This window comes from Mauremys reevesii, linkage group 25, assembly GCF_016161935.1.
Source record: "Mauremys reevesii isolate NIE-2019 linkage group 25, ASM1616193v1, whole genome shotgun sequence".
Taxonomy (NCBI): domain Eukaryota; kingdom Metazoa; phylum Chordata; order Testudines; family Geoemydidae; genus Mauremys; species Mauremys reevesii.
In genome coordinates, this window is record NC_052647.1 from 3,971,959 (window position 1) to 3,987,369 (window position 15,411).

Here is a 15,411-nt window from a genome sequence, read left to right on the forward strand (position 1 = left end):
CGAGGTGGGAAAGATGGGCTCGGTCTGAGTGGAGATAGATACCTAGCTGCCTTTGAGGATTCAGGGCTAAACCCTGCCTCTTTTCCTCTCCATTTCATGCCTGGTTAATTTAGGACAATTTTACAGAAATGAAACCTTTGATTTCTCACACTGCGTGTCTAGTTCTCCCCAAACTTCTCTTTTGGCAGATCACCACAGATGGATAATCTGAGATACATGTGTAAATTTTAGCCCTAATTAGCAGGGGAGGATAATTTGCCCTAAACCAGAAAGTTGGTCACATCCTTTACTATAGAGTTATGACCAGATCTATACCATGTTGATGGGATTGACTGGCAGGTTTTAAAATTCGACTTCTCACGCAGTAAGGATCCTGCCCCCTTTCCCCATAAATGCTGATAATGGATTAATATAGTTGAGGGGACTAGCTGAGTTTTCCACCCAATAAATTGCCACGTTGTGAAAGAGTTTATTTTGTCTAATAGTTAGAGCAGGGGCTGGAATTCAGGACACTTAGGATCTATTCCCAGCGCTGGGAATTGAATGGGCTCTAGGGATTAGAGTCAGGACTCAGGAGCGTTGGGAGTTGCCTAGGTTCTATCCCTGGCTCTTGGAGGGGAGGATGGTTTAGTGGTTAGAGCAGGAGTGGTCAGGACTCCTGTTTCCAGCCATCTGAAATACTGTGGTGTAACAAGAACAGGGGACTGGGAGTCAGGACGTCTGGGTACTAATCCAGTCTCTTCCACTGATTCACTGCTGTGACCTGGGTATGTCTTTGTGCTTCAGTTTCCCCATCTATAAAGTTGGGGTGATAATACCTTGCTCCCAAGAGTAGAAGGGGTGAGGTCTGTGAGGTTTAACACATTGAAATTTGTAAAGAGCTGGCAGACCTTGCATGGAAGGGGCCAGAGGGCAGCAGGGTGGCTCTGTGGTTATTAAGATGCGCTGGCTGTGTTGTGTTCCTCCGGGCCACAGTTTAACAAGTCCACTTCTTTTCACAGATCCAGCCAACCTCATTCATCACACACGGAGCGTCGTTCCACTTCCCGTCTCTGAGCATCATCACGCAGTCCTCGCCACTGCCAAAATTGTTGGGCTCCCCTCGATCCCAGTTGCTGGGGATCAAAGAGAGTAGCAAACTTAGCCAGGCATTCGAGGGAAGCCCTGGTGAAATGCACTCCCTGAAATCCCACTTAAGCCTTCAGAGAGGGTGATCCTGCCTCACCCTCTGAAAGGTGGTTTGAGGCTGACTAGTGCAGAGCACTGGATAAGAGCCAAATGTAATGATATAGGGCCTGACTGACCTCTGTTACTCCAGTTTTAAACTGGTCTAGCTATTAACTTCAATGGAATTTACACTGGTGTAAACCTGGGCTAATACAGTGGTGGATCAGGGCCGTACTGTTACAGTGAGAGTTACCCACAGTCTTACAAGTGCTTTTCCAGAGTGGATGAGCACTGATCAGGCTTGGAAGACACCCTACATCGTTAGTGCTGTGATGCACATTCTCTTTGGTCAGTTCTCGCTTCCAGCCTGACTCTCTAAGTCGAGTTAATTCTCGGGGTAGAGTCACTTCCTGGGAACACCGGGGTATTTGGGCTGAGATTTCTGCTAGAGGGGACTGACCTGGGTGCTGTTGGTGACACCTCTGTCCCAGGACTAGTGTAAATAAACAAGTTACACTAAGAAGGAGCCAGATTCCACCGATTTCTTCTCAATGGGGAAACTTCCCTGTAAGACCCTGAAAACTGCTACTGCTCAGCTGAAGGTGACAATTTAAAGTTGAGCATCATCCACCACTTTATTCTCTACCCCACTAGCTCTGATTCCCTGTGGGGAAACCCTGGACAGTTTAAAGAGCAGAGCAGGTGGAAGATGAATCAAGAAAGGGCAGCTCCACCCACTCAGCCAATGACTTGATGTGTTTGAAATGTACTGATTGGCCAGTAGTACCTGAGCCAACCCTCACTTCTCTCGCCCCTTCACTCATGTACCAGTGAGCAGGATTGGGCTGACCTGTATGACACGGAACTGTCGTCGACCCATATAAATGCCCCTTCATTGCTAACGTCGTGCAGGCCGATCCAGTACTGCTTGCCGTTAGCGTTCTTTGTCACAAACTCCTGAAAAAAATAAAATAATTGATTGTAATAAAATATTGCCCAAATCTAAGGCACCACCCCAATCCCACTTCACACAGCCCGTACTCCTCTCTGGCTCTCTGTTGTTCTCCTTGTGCTGAGATGTGGCCCATTGGGTTATTATTAGAATTATAGTAACACCTAGGCAGCGACTGAGATCGAGGCCCCATTGTACCAGGTGCTACATAGACACCTAGTGAAAGACACTCCCTGCCCCAAAGAGCTTACAATCCAACAGACAAAACCAAGGGTGGGAGGGGAAACTAAGGCACGGTGATTTGCCCCAGGTCACACAGAAGGTCAGTGGCAGAGCAGCAAGTAGAACCCAGCTGTCCTGGCTCCCAGGCTTGTTCCTGCACCACTAGACCAGGCTGGCTCCCCTCCCAAAGGCCCTGCTGAGGGAGATGTGGCTCTGGATGGATGTGGAAGCACTGTGTGGACATGGAGGCTAGTCAGGGGTCTCCCAAGTGACTGTGATCTCATGGATCCCAGTCCTCCACCAGACGCTGTGTCTCCAAACTCTTTCCCCATCACTCCTTACAGTCAGGGGTCTCTCTCCAACTCCCACAAAGTTTCCCTTCCCAGGGAGCTTCCCTGGAGCTGTCAGGCTGACTTGCCTGAGGGTCCCCAGCAGCCTGACTAGCACTTGGGATGAATTGTGCATTAACTCTTGGGAGTTGGGGGAGTGCCCTAAGTCTGTATTCTGGTAAGTGGTTTGCTCCTCGATCCTGTGCCAATAGATGGTGCTCAAGTATATGTAGCATAGTCCCTGGGTTTTGTAAGACCAATACAATTTCTTGTGCACTGCAAATGGCTACGTAATCCATCCCCTGTTATCCACTCCCAGCTTCTGGCAGTCGGAGGTTTAGGTACTCCCAGAGCATGGGGTTACGTCCCTGACCATCTTGGATAATAGCCATTGATAGAGCTATTCTCTGTGAACTTATCTAGTTCTTTTTTGACCCCAGTTCTACGTTTGGCCTTCACAACCAGAGCTGGTGCAACCATTTAGGCGACCTAGGCGGTCGCCTAGGGTGCTAGGATTTGGGAGGCGGCATTTTCTTCAGCAGTGACCGCAGCGGCTGGATCTTCAGCCGTCCCGGTCGCTGCCGGCATTTAGGCGGATGGAGCTGGGGCAGGGGAGCGCAGGGAGGGCCGCCTGCAGCAAGTAAGGGGAAGGCGGCACGCAGGAGAACTCCCTGCCCCAGCTCACCCCTGCCCCGCCTCCTCCCCGAGCACACCGTGGCTGCTTCACTTCTCCCGCCTCCCAGGCTTGCGGCACCAATCAGCTTAGGCGCTGCAAGCCTGGGCGGCGGGAGAAGTGAAGCATCCACGGCGTGCTCAGGGAGGAGGCAGGGCAGGGGTGCGTTGGGGCTGGGGGGTGCCTCAGGGCGGAGGGTGGGGAGCTGCTGCAGGGGGGAGGCGCCTCAGGGCAGGGGCTCGGCGACGGGGGAGGGCGCAAGGTGGAAGTTTTGCCTAGGGCGCGAAACATCCTTGCACTAGCCCTGTTCACAACATCCCCCGGCAATGAGTTCCGCAGACTGACTGTGTGCTGTGTGAAGAAATACCGCCTTAGGCTTGATTTAAACCTGCTGCCTATTCATTTCATCCTGTGACCCCTGGTTCTTGTGTTATGTGAAGGGGAAATAACACTTCCTTATTCACTGTCTCCACACCAGTCATGATTTTATAGCCTCAATCCTATCCTCCCTTAGCCCTCTCTTTTCCAAGCTGAACAGTCACCGTCTCTTTAATCTCTCCTCATCTGGAAGCTGTTCCAGCCCCTTGATCATTTTTGTTGCCCTTCTTGTGCACATCTTTACACCAGTGCATACTGTGTTTCCTAGGCACCGAGCAGAGAAACGTCAGCTCCTATCCTGTCCCCAGCGTCTCTCTCATCCCAAGAGCCTCCCCTTTGCTGGGAGACTATCTCCACGCCCTTTCTGGGCTGTGTGGCTGGACTCAGTGAGCCTGACTTACCTGCTTTTGTGGGTTATCAATAATAATCAGCGTGGCGCCTTGGTCTTTGCAGGCCTGCTTGGCATAGGACCAGTATTTATGCTCTGTGGAGAAGTAGTAGCAGTTCCCTGAATTCAGCAGCCAGCCGGCTGGACAAATGCTGCAGGCAGAGTCTGCAATGCAAAACAGGCAGAGGTCACTCTCAGCGCTGGACTGCAAAGGACAATAATAGCCTCTGCCTAGTGCCCTTTAGCCAATGACCTCAACGCACTTAGCCAAGGTGGGGAGGCGTCACCCTCAATTTGCAGAGGGGGAAACTGAGGCAGAGAGAGGTGCAGTAACTTGCTCAAGATCATTCCCAAGCTGGGAAGAGAGCTCAGGAGTCCCGATTTCTGGCCTCACCTGCTCTAACCACTAGCCCAGTGGTTTTCCACCTTTTTTCGTTTACGGCCCCTTAAAACATTTCTAATGGCGGTGCAGACCCCTTTGGAAATCTTAGACATAGTAGGTCCGCGTACCACAGGTTGAAAACCACTGCACTGGACAACATTGGCCTCATAGGAGCTGGGAATAGAAGCCAGGGGTCCCGGTACCATGCCCTCTGCTCTAACCACTAGACTTCATATACCTCCCAGAGATGGGATTAGAACCCAGCTGTCCTGCATTCCAGTCCCCTGCTCTAACTATTAGACAAAACTGACTCCTTGACAACCTAGCAGTTTATTCGGGGGAAATCCCAGTGAATCCCCTGAACTATATTAATCCATTATTACTGCTTGTGGGGAAAAGGAGCAGGAATCCTAACTGCACGAGGTGCCATGGCCCAGGCCTTCATTTGCTGGGTGCTGTACATTATTATTACTTGCATTATGGCAGTGCTTAGATGCCCCAGTCGTAGCCAGGCCCCGTTGTGCCAGGCATAGTACAAACACAGAACAGAATGACGGTCCCTGCCGTGAAGGGCTGACAATCTAAGCAGGTCGAGGCTGGCGTGTATCTCACCGTTCCCTTTCTGGATAGCATCCAGAATCTTGTAGGCCTCAGCCCTGATGTCATCTCTGTCACTTTTCGCTTTGGCCAGATCCTCTGACACTGCAAACACAACACACCGTCACACGTAGGAATAGGGCTGTAGCCCTTTATACAGACTGTGAGCCTCCAGCGGCGCTCACCATGTTCTGTACTTTAGAAGCAGCCACAAGCCAGCCAGAGCAGCGGGTGTGTGCAGCTAGGCCTGGGATATCTGTGTACAGATCGTAAACTCTGGGATATGGGGCTTGGCTGTGGCACTGAAATGGGGCCCCTATCCCAGCAGCAGGAGGCACTGAGCTTGTTACTCAGTCAGTTTGATACATTGTTAGGGGCTGGAGACCTGGCCGGAATCGCCAGCTGAACCTGAACCTTTCACAAGGGTCAAAATCATTCCTCTAAAACTGGGTCCCTTCCCCTGAATCTCAGCAGGAGCCCTGCCCTCCCCTTGCACCCAGGCACACTGCTCTGCCCCCCAATTCCCTACCTCTGGTTCCCCAGGTTATTACACCTGGGCAGTCTTCTGCCCAGCCCTTCAATCTACCTGCCTCCCCTTGGTCCCTAATGAGTCACCATCCCCATCTCCCTCCCCCTGACCCTCCCCTGCTTCAAAAACACATATCCCCTCTCCTATTTGTGCCAAGTGAATCTAGGGAGAAAGAAACAGCCAGCTTCCCCTCCCCCCCCCCCCCAGCAGCCGAGCCCATGCGCGTCCCTAAAGGCCAGAGGCTCCTGCAGTGACCGGGACTGCACTTGGGGTGAAAATCCCTGGAACTGAAGGTGAACTGGCTTCCCCAATTTGCCCCAGTTAGTCACACAGTGAGCGTGGTGCAGGAGGAGCCCTGAGTGCAGAGGCTCTGTGTGCACCGGCTGTGTCCCCACCCCTCCAGTGGTTCACCCAGAGTAGGGCATGGGCCCGGTTTCCAGCCTTGGTGACTCGATCCCAAATGCTGCTTGCTCAGGCAGGCCTGGGGGGTAGGGGGGGATGGATCCCAAATTGCCTTGGGAACCTGGCGCTGGGATTCTCCATCCCCATCTCTTCTTTCTGCTGTTCTTCACCCCACCCTCTCCCTGAGCCCTGCTCCCTCTGTGGGCACTCACCATCCACTTTCAGTGTGGCCTGGTCCGACTGCAGCCTCTTCAGGTCCGTGGCCAGCTTCACCTCTGAGAGATAAACAGGGCTGATCACATTCCTGGGAGGGCCCGTCATGGGTACCCAGGGCTCAGCGGGAACAAGGAGGTGGCCAGGGAATGGGGGATGTTGGGGGGAACTTGGGAGGGGGAGGAGTGACATGACTGGGGTGCAGGGGGCTCGTAGAGATGACGCTGGGCTGTGGGTCTGTGAGGGCTCCAGTACGTACCAGTGCTGTATATGGCAGACTGGTTGAAGTGAAGTGTCTCCAGTTGCTTCGCTGTCTTGGAGCCTGGAAGAGACAGAGGCCGGTGAGCTGTGAACTACCCCTCACCTCATCTCGTGAGGCAGGGCCGTGTTCCCTAGCAGCGCGGGTCTGTCAGGTACTGGGGTCTCCCGGGGCTGGTTTCCTTCCTGGGAAGAGGCGGCACCAGTGGATTTGCTTTCGTCCCCTGGCCATGATGGTCCGAGATGGAGAACGACTTGCCCCAGGCCAGATAGTGAAGCAAGATTAGAACTCGGAGCTCCCTGACTCGTGCTCATTCCCCCAGACCCCACCTCCAGCTGCCAGCCCTGTCTGGGGAGAGCTTATTAGTGAGTTTAGTTAGGGCCCATCCAGACTAGGGAAATTTGTACTAGTGTCACCGTGGACTGGTGCAAATCCCTAGTGCAGACACACAGGGGCGGTGAGATGTATGGGCCTGTGGTGCCTGGGCCTGGGCTCCAGCAAATTCAGGGCCCAGGGGGCCTGGCTCCACCAATGTTCTGGGCTGGGTCTCTCTCCTGGCCCTGCCTGCTGTCCCCGTGTACCTCCCTCACAGTGTCCCCTGGCCCCACCTGCCACCCCCGTGCACTTCCCCCGAGCATCCCTGCCTGCCCTGGACAGCAGGCAGCTGCCCCTGCAGCTCCACGTTGTGCTCCTTGCCAGCTGCTGCTGCAGCCAGCTACAAGGGAGCAGCACAGGGACAGGCTGAGGCGGCTTCTGCGCCTGCGGCAGGAGGAGGGGAGGAGGGGAGCAGCCTGGGGGGCCTTGGGTGAGTGTCGTGCCAGGGGAGTGGGGGAGGCAGGGAGGTTCCCCCTCTCCTGGGGGGAATCCTCCTCTCTGGCCCCCAGCCGTGGGCAGCCTGCTTGCTGCACCCCAAGCTCCACATCCCTGGCCCAGCCCCATGCCCCACATCCCCACCAGCACCCCCACCCGGCCCCCCCGCCCCGAGCCCGCACTCCAGCACCAACCCCGCCAGAGACCACACTCAGCACCCAAACCCCATCCTGCACCCAGCACCCCAAGCCCCCTCCTGCACCCCTTCCAGCATCCCCACCCTCTATCCCATCCCATAGCCCGCACCCAAACTCTCTCCCAGAGCCTGCACCACTATGTGATGCTCTGTACCTCAGGGGAACACCCAGGACCCCTATGTTCATCCTTGTAAAATGATTGTGTGGTATCCAATGCAAAGTTTGTCATGCCGGGTGTCTTCAGAAGGCTCATGATACACCGAGCATGGTTGTTACAATGATGTTATAGGTTATAATTTCATGTATTTAGTTATGAAGCTGAAAATGTATCCTCGTGGCTTAAAGCAAGCCCAGACAGAAACTCTCCAAAGCAGAGGGACAGTTCACACCTCATCAGGGCAGGTATGGGACAAACCCAGCCCAGCCTCATGGGAACAAAAGATGCTGGCCTAGGCAGCAACAAAAGAATCTGTTAGACTCTCGAGGGAGTCACCCCCTTTCCTTTGGTTAGTTTGGAACTGCAATGAGGCGATGTTCACCTGACTCTGAAGGGGGGCAGCAAAGCCACGAAGGAATAAAGGACATGATAAAAGGGAAGATATTTGCCATGCTCTCTCTCTCGTCCACCGAGATCTACAGACACCACCACCAAGTGACTGAAGCGCTGATCAAAGGGGAGGGCCTGACTGAAGAGCAACCAGCCAGCCTGTGGTGAGGAGCATCTAAGTTTGTAAGGGCATTGAAAGTGCTAAGATCAGCTTAAAATGTGTTTTGCTTTTATTTCATTGGACCAAATCTGACTTGTTATGCTTTGACTTATAATCACTTAAAATCTACCTTTATAGTTAATAAATCTGTTTGTTTATTCTACCTGAAGCAATGTGTTTGGTTTGAAGCATGACAGAGACTCCCATTGGGATAACAAGCCTGGTACATATCAATGTCTTTGTTAAATTGACAAACTCATATAAGCTTGCAGCATCCAGCTGGCATAACTGGACACTGCAAGACAGAGGTTCCTAGGGTTGCGTCTGGGACCGGAGATATTGGTTAGTGTCATTTGCTTGCAAGTAGCTGGGAGCAGCTTACATGCAAGAGGCTGTGCGTGAACAGCCCAGGAGTGGGGGTTCTCACAGCAGAGCAGGGTAAGGCTAGCTCCCAGAGTCAAGGATTGGAGTGACCTAGCAGATCACCGGTCCGGATAACACCAGAGGAGAACATCACATCCTCCCGCATCCAAACTCTCTCCCAGAGCCTGCAGCCCAAACTCCCTCCTGCACCCAAACTCCATCCTAGAGCCCACACCCCCACTGCATCCCAACCCTCTGCCCTGCACCCAGCACCCAAACTCCATCCTAGAGCCCACATCCCTCCCACACCCAAACTTCCTCCCAGAGCCTGCACCCCAAACCCGCTCCCACACCCAAACACCCTCTCAGAGCCTTAGGCAGGTGTGTGTGGGAGCAGGGGACTTGGACCTGTTCTGGGCACCACCAGAAATTATACAAACCTGGCGTCCCTGCAGACACATGGCCCAAGGCTTGCACAGGTTACCAGGGTTAGACCCACTGGTGTGAGTCTTACTTTGCACTGTCCCAGAGTGTGTCTACATTAGTGGTTTGCATCAGCATTTACCTATCAGGACAAGGTCTCTAGAGAAGGGGCAGGTTCTCCATCACCTGGAATCATTAAAAGATTGTCTGTCTCTTTCTAAAAGTTCCACTCCAGCTCGACTACCAGATATGGGCTGGATATAGGAATCGCTGGGTGGGATTCGCTGGCCTCTGATATGCAGGAGGTCAGACTAGATGCCCGTAACAGTCTCTTCTGGCCGTAACATCTATGAGCAATGACGGTGCAAACTTCCCTAATGCAGACAGAAACCTAGCTAGTGAGATAGAGTCTGATCCAAAAACCACTGAAGACAATGGAAGCCTTTCTATTGGTTCAATGGGTTTCAGATCAAACCATTAGTTAGTTAATAGAAGCACAACAGAATAGAAGAGGGGTTTGGTATTTCTTGTTTCCTGTGTCCCTCTGCCTGCCTGCCTGCCTGCCTGCCTGTCTGTCTCCACGTATCATCCCATGTCTTACCATTAGGTTGGAAGCTCTTTGGGGCAGGAACTGGCTTTGTGTTCTGTGTTTGTACTGCACTTCACACAATGGAGTCCTGGTTCATTACTGGGGCTCCTGGCTGCTGCCATAATACACCTAACAGGTGAGTCTGGGATTCATAGACTGGTCTCCAAAGTGGGGTGCGTGCACCCCAGGAGTGCACAAGAGGATCCTTTGGGGTGCGGCAAGAGAAGCACTGCCAGAGCAGTGCCGCTCGGCAGTTCAGGCATTTTGGGGTTTTTTGCTTCGGCAGTTCAGTCAGGAGTCCAAGTGTTTGTTTTTTTGCTTTGGGGTGCGTGATCAAAAGTTTGGAAACCACTGCCATAGACAATCACAACCCTTGTTAGAGCCAATGAGTGCCAAATATCCAGTTTTAGACACAACAGGAGGAGCAATCAATCTTATTTATGTAGTGAAACAGCTGCAGACAATGGAAGTGACCACCCCCGGCACCAGGCTGCATGGCAGGAAAGAGCTGTGTGGGCTGAGAGGGGCCCTGGTTGCAGTCCCAGGTGCTCGGAGCAGCCTGTGTGTGAGGGAGGCTGAAGGAGCTGTGATCAGGACCCTGGCAGGAAGCAGAGATGGAGTTTCTTGAGCACAGAGCCTGCTGAAGGGGCAGACAGGGGATTTCCAAGAAAGGGAACAGCCTGTGGCTGTTTGTTCCTGCTGTGTTCAAGGGAACAAGATATTGTAACTACCAAGATCACAGTGAGAACAGGCCTGCCTGGGAGCAGTGATTGCTCCCCCTAACAGGAACAAACTGGACAGCACCTCAGATTTTGGCTTCCTCCAAGGGGGCAAAATCAGTAATACAAAGACATGGACATTCATAAGTAAATTGAATTGTTACCATTGCCTCTCAGCACAGATTGACCAGTCCGCAACTGCTCCAGCTCCTTGGACATCTCCGAGTCTAGAAAGGACAGACACCAGCTGATGTTTATATAGTTTGGGGGTGGAGGGGGCTGAGTTTTCAATTTGGATTCACAGCGTAGAGAGACATGCTGCATTTCTGCTTTCCAACTTCCCCCTGTGCAGATAATCTCCAAGGGTGGGATCCCCAAAGGGATCTCAGCATTGCAATGCTGAGCATCACAGTGTCTAGAAAATCCCAGGAACACCCACAAAGCTGTTACATGCCCAGGCTCATATACAATGAATGGGGAGAGCAATGCACCTGAGTGAAATCCACAAAACCCAGCATGCTAGGTGGGGAGCTGTGTAAGTAGCCAATGGGAGACACTGATGAGCCAAGCCCTGCTGCCATAATACACCTAACAAGTGAGTCTGGGATCCATAGACAATCACAGCCTTTGTTAGAGTGCCAAATATCCACTTTAGACACAAAAGGAGGAGCAATCAAGCTCATTTATGTAGTGAAACAGCTGCAGACAATGGAAGTTACCACCCAAGGCACCAGGCTGCATGGCAGGAAAGAGCCGTGTGGGCTGAGAGCATCCTTGGTTGCAGTCCCAGGTGCTCAGAGCAGCCTGTGTGTGAGGGAGGCTGAAGGAGCTGTGAGCAGGACCCTGGCAGGAAGCAGAGATGGAGTTTCTTGGGCACAGAGCCTGCTGAATGGGCAGACAGGGGATTTCCAAGAAAGGGCTCAGAGCTAGGCACGCTAGTCCAGGCTGCAGGAATGGGAAGTATCTAGCTCCGCTAGTGATCCACAAATGGGAATTCCTCTCCTGGCTTAGGCACCTAGGTAGTGTCTTGTGGGACTGTTAGGTGCCTGCCTCGTTCTACACAAAATGCAGGGGAGAAGGTGCTGCTGCCCAACTTATAGCCCACTGGTTAGAACACTTGCCTGGGATGTGGATGACCACGTTCAAATCTGTTCTCCCTAGCCGAGGAGCAGAAAAGATTTGTATAGGGGCTTAGGTGGGAGCTAGGCATCTAGATGCCTCGAGGGAGGCAGCAGTGTGCAAGCCTAGTGGTGTCAAGTGAGTTTAGGTGCCTACAGTGCTCAGTGGGAGTTTTGTGGATTGCAATAGGAGACTTAGGTGCCTCATTGGCTTTAAGGATTCCACCCGGAATCCCCTCTGAATGACCTCTGCCCTGGCACAGTCTGGCCAACTCCAGAGGTTAAAAACCAATCACAAGATTGGATTAAAAATAATGCGATTTGTGAAAAATAATAGACTTTAGTTTTCTTTTCTTTGTCTTTTGGTTTCTGAGCCATTACGTCGCTTTCCCAAGCTTTTCTCTGCAACTAGAATCTGTCTCAGTATTTTTTAAATGAAAGCTCAGAGTCTCACCTAATCACAAGACTCCTGGAGCTGGGGATTTAATTCAAACATCACCTAGAGTTGGCAATGCTGAGGCTGCTATTTGTAATGACACCTAACAGGGCTCCTCAGCAGGATGTGAATCCCTGCCATCTACAGCAAAGACCTCTTGAGCTACAGGAGCTCCTCCGTTAGCTGTCAGGAGTAGTTAGGCTGTTATCCTGTGTGGAACAGGTGCTAGAGGGTGTCCCAACACACATAGCACTCACTTGTACCTGTGCATACATTCAAGAATCAAACACCACCGTGTCCCTGCTCACAGTGCGGGCCCTGGGAAGGGGCCCCACAGCTGTGAATTGGAGGGCAGGCGGCCTTACTTAATGAGCCTTATCTTACAATAAGCAGCACTATGGCACAATGAAATACATTGCGGGGTCCCTTCTCCTGCGGTGTCTTGACACTGGCCATTGATAGAGATAAGGGGACCTGGCTGGGAGGGATTCATGGCCTGAAATCCTGGCCTTGCTGAAGCCAATGAGAGTTTGGCCACTGACTTAATGGAGTCAGGATTTCACCCCTGGTCTTTTCCACTGGTCCATTCCTGTGTGATAGTCCTAAACGCACTCCGGGATACTTACACTTTCCAATCACCATGGCGAGGAGGACGGCCCATAACACAAATGACACGGCGTGCACAGCGTAAAGGGTTAATACGGACTTTTCCTCCCCATTCAGGCCTCTATCACACTGAAGCAAGGAATTCCCTGGAAGGCAGAAGCAAAGACAGCGGGGGTTAAAGCACCAGTCCCTGCCCTCTGGTGAACCAGTGCTGTGGGGGGAGGTGTGCTCAGAGCCTTGCGGGGAAGGCACTAGGGGAATTCAGAATTCACTATTGTTGTAATTCATAAACAAATAGTGATGGATGTGCCGCTTGGGCCAGGAATCTCTGTGCAGCACAGAGCATGCAGGGGAATTCACACCTCATCATCTAATCTATTTATCTATCTATCTATCCCCAAACACCCCCTCTATCTGTCTCTATCTATCCCTCTAGAATCATAGAAGATTAGGGTTGGAAGAGACCCTAGGGGGGCATCTACTCCAAACCCCTGCTCAAAGCAGGACCAACCCCAACTAAATCATCCCAGCCAGGGCTTTGTCAAGCTGGGCCTTAAAACCCTTTAAGGAAGGAGATTCCACCATCTCCCTAGGTAACCCATTCCAGTGCTTCACCACCCTCCTAGAGAAATAGTGTTTCCTAATATCCAACCTAGACCTCCCCCGCTGCAACTTGAGACCATTGCTCCTTGTCTCCACCCTATCTATCTATCACTTGCCCTCCTGGATTTCCATTGAGCCTAAAGCCCCAGCAGGGAGAGAACCCCATTCCCTGGGAGTCCCCTCTGTTTTCCCAAGGATCCTTGGGGGGAGCCGGGCCATGAGACCCATGTGAGATGCTGTGATGATTCCACCCCTGCCCCTTTCCTCTCTCTTCTTTGACTGCCTTCCACCATCAGGATACAGCTCCATGGCTGCAACCCTGCCTACATCTACCCCTCACCCCCTGTTCGATCTGTGCTCCCCTCCCGATAGTCGCCTGTACCACCTCCCTCTGGCCAGCCCTGCTCTCCCCTCTCGCGTGGCCTCTGCTCCCCCATACACTGTCCTCCAGGAGTCCATCTTGCTGCAGACTCATGCGCCATGAAGCCTGCCAGGCAGAGAGGCTGCCCCCAGCTCTGTGCTGCTCTGTCCTATCCACTGTAGCCTCCTCCAGGCAGGAACCAGCCCTTGGTTCAGAGCGTTGCTCCATGCACAGTACCCTGTATTCACCAGCCAACCCCCCCTCCCCCACTGCCCCAGCCCACTGTGCTGCTGTCAGCAGGGGGACTGGGGAGGGGAAGGAAGCATCTGTGTCTCCAACCCCCACACCTCACATCAATGCCTCCCCCCCCCCGCCACACACATATCCCCCTTCACTTCCCAGGAATGAACAAAAAAGAGGAAGAAAAGAAGCACAAATCTGCTGTAAGTGCAGAATTGCACGAGGCATGTTCCTATGGCGCAACACAGGGACATCCCGCCTGATCCGCAGGACTCTGGATCTGAAATGCCTCTCGTAACGCTTCCACCACTGGGCCTGGGACAGGGATCAGGGCCAAGGCTCCCGATGGTATAACCTGCAATTGTGTATGACGGGCTCCACTGCCCAGCAACTCGTGCATCGTGGACACTAGTCCTGAGTGCAGTATGGGTGCAAAATCTATTTATCCATTCAATCCCATAAACACTAGCCATCTCTATACAACCCCATCCATCCATCCTCCTACTCCTCCATCTGTCCATCCATCCATCCATCCATCCCCATGCACCCCTTCATCTATCTCCATATACCCCCTATACCATATCTACATACCAACCATACATACCAACCATATCTAACTCACAATCTCCATATACACCAGTTCATCCACATCTATCCATCCATCCATCCACCCATCTATCTATCTTCACACACCACCCCTCCGCCCCCATGCACACTCTCTCTCTTGCTCCCCCTCCTTTTAACCCCCTCATTGCCACAGTATGCAAGCACCAGACATAAACATCTGACGAAATGCTGCTGAGACAAGCCTGGAATTCTCTCAGCCTGGCTCTGCCCAGCATCTCCTGCTGTGATGTATGAAATGCCACCTCCCAGAGTACAGACCTGCCTTCGAGTCTGACTTCGGTGCTGAGCACTATGCAGCTCCATAAGTAGGGCCCAATCCTGAAAACCTCACTGACACCGCCCTCGTCTTGGCTTCACCTGGGTGTGGAGTCTGCAGGATCAGGGCGTGCCGATTAGCAGGAAATGATTATGCACTCTCCCACTAATGCAGCCTGGGGTTACCTGCTCTCCGAAATGCCATTTCTGTCTCCTGTTCCTTGAGCGTCTCTTGGTCGGACTCTTCGCACTTTTGGTAAATGCTGCCCGAAGGCATCGCTTTGAACCTCTTCCTACCCCAACGGCTCCAGTGGCTTTTATACCAGCTGAGGCTCTGAGCAGCTTTCCTGGAAAAGGAAACACATGTACCCAGCCACTCTTCCTCTCTTCAGAACACAGAGATCTGTGACCCTGTCACTTCTCCTCTAGCGGCTGGGAGCCTTCGTACAATCAGTATTCCTGGTGCAGCTGAAAAATAATGGCCACCCAACAGGCACAGACAATCTTCAAGTGGGAGAATCTGTTCGGAGCTGGGTGTGTCCTCACCCGGGGCCCTGCAAGAGGGGTTCTCATGTGTGCAGTCTGTGAACATTGCTGCTCAAGGAAACAGAATGGTGAATATCTTGTAAATAAACAAACGGCTAAGAAATCACCTAAGAAAATAGCTGATTCCACGTCACGTGAGTCAGGTTCCCCTGTAGTTTGCGTTGGTCTCTCTCACAGCGCCAGGGAGGGGAAAACAAGGAAAATGTGACTGTAAAAGTACAAAAATTGGCAGGAGTACCCGGGGGAGGAGTAGGAGCCAAAACAACTCGTGTAACTAAAATTACGAGGGGGAATATTTTCAAAAGCACCTAAGGGGATAC

General features: G+C 52.5%; 1 protein-coding gene across 3 annotated transcripts; it reads right to left on the reverse strand.

Annotated features, from left to right (window-relative positions):
* Positions 1-366: 366 nt before the first annotated feature.
* On the reverse strand, positions 367-15,043 carry LOC120390877 (C-type lectin domain family 4 member G-like). Of its 3 annotated transcripts, none has more exons than XM_039513826.1 (9): positions 14,732-15,043; positions 12,480-12,605; positions 10,464-10,526; positions 6,492-6,554; positions 6,232-6,294; positions 5,104-5,193; positions 4,123-4,274; positions 2,018-2,124; positions 367-1,115 (listed from the first exon to the last, which is right to left on the reverse strand). In XM_039513826.1, the coding sequence occupies exons 1-9, from the start codon at positions 14,820-14,822 to the stop codon at positions 977-979; spliced, it is 894 nt and encodes a 297-aa protein (XP_039369760.1). In that variant the 5' UTR covers positions 14,823-15,043; the 3' UTR covers positions 367-976. The 3 variants fall into 3 exon arrangements, with proteins under 3 accessions (XP_039369760.1, XP_039369761.1, XP_039369762.1); XM_039513827.1 differs by lacking the exon at positions 14,732-15,043 and adding an exon at positions 13,502-13,639; XM_039513828.1 differs by having other exon boundaries at positions 984-1,115; positions 1,955-2,124.
* Positions 15,044-15,411: the final 368 nt, after the last annotated feature.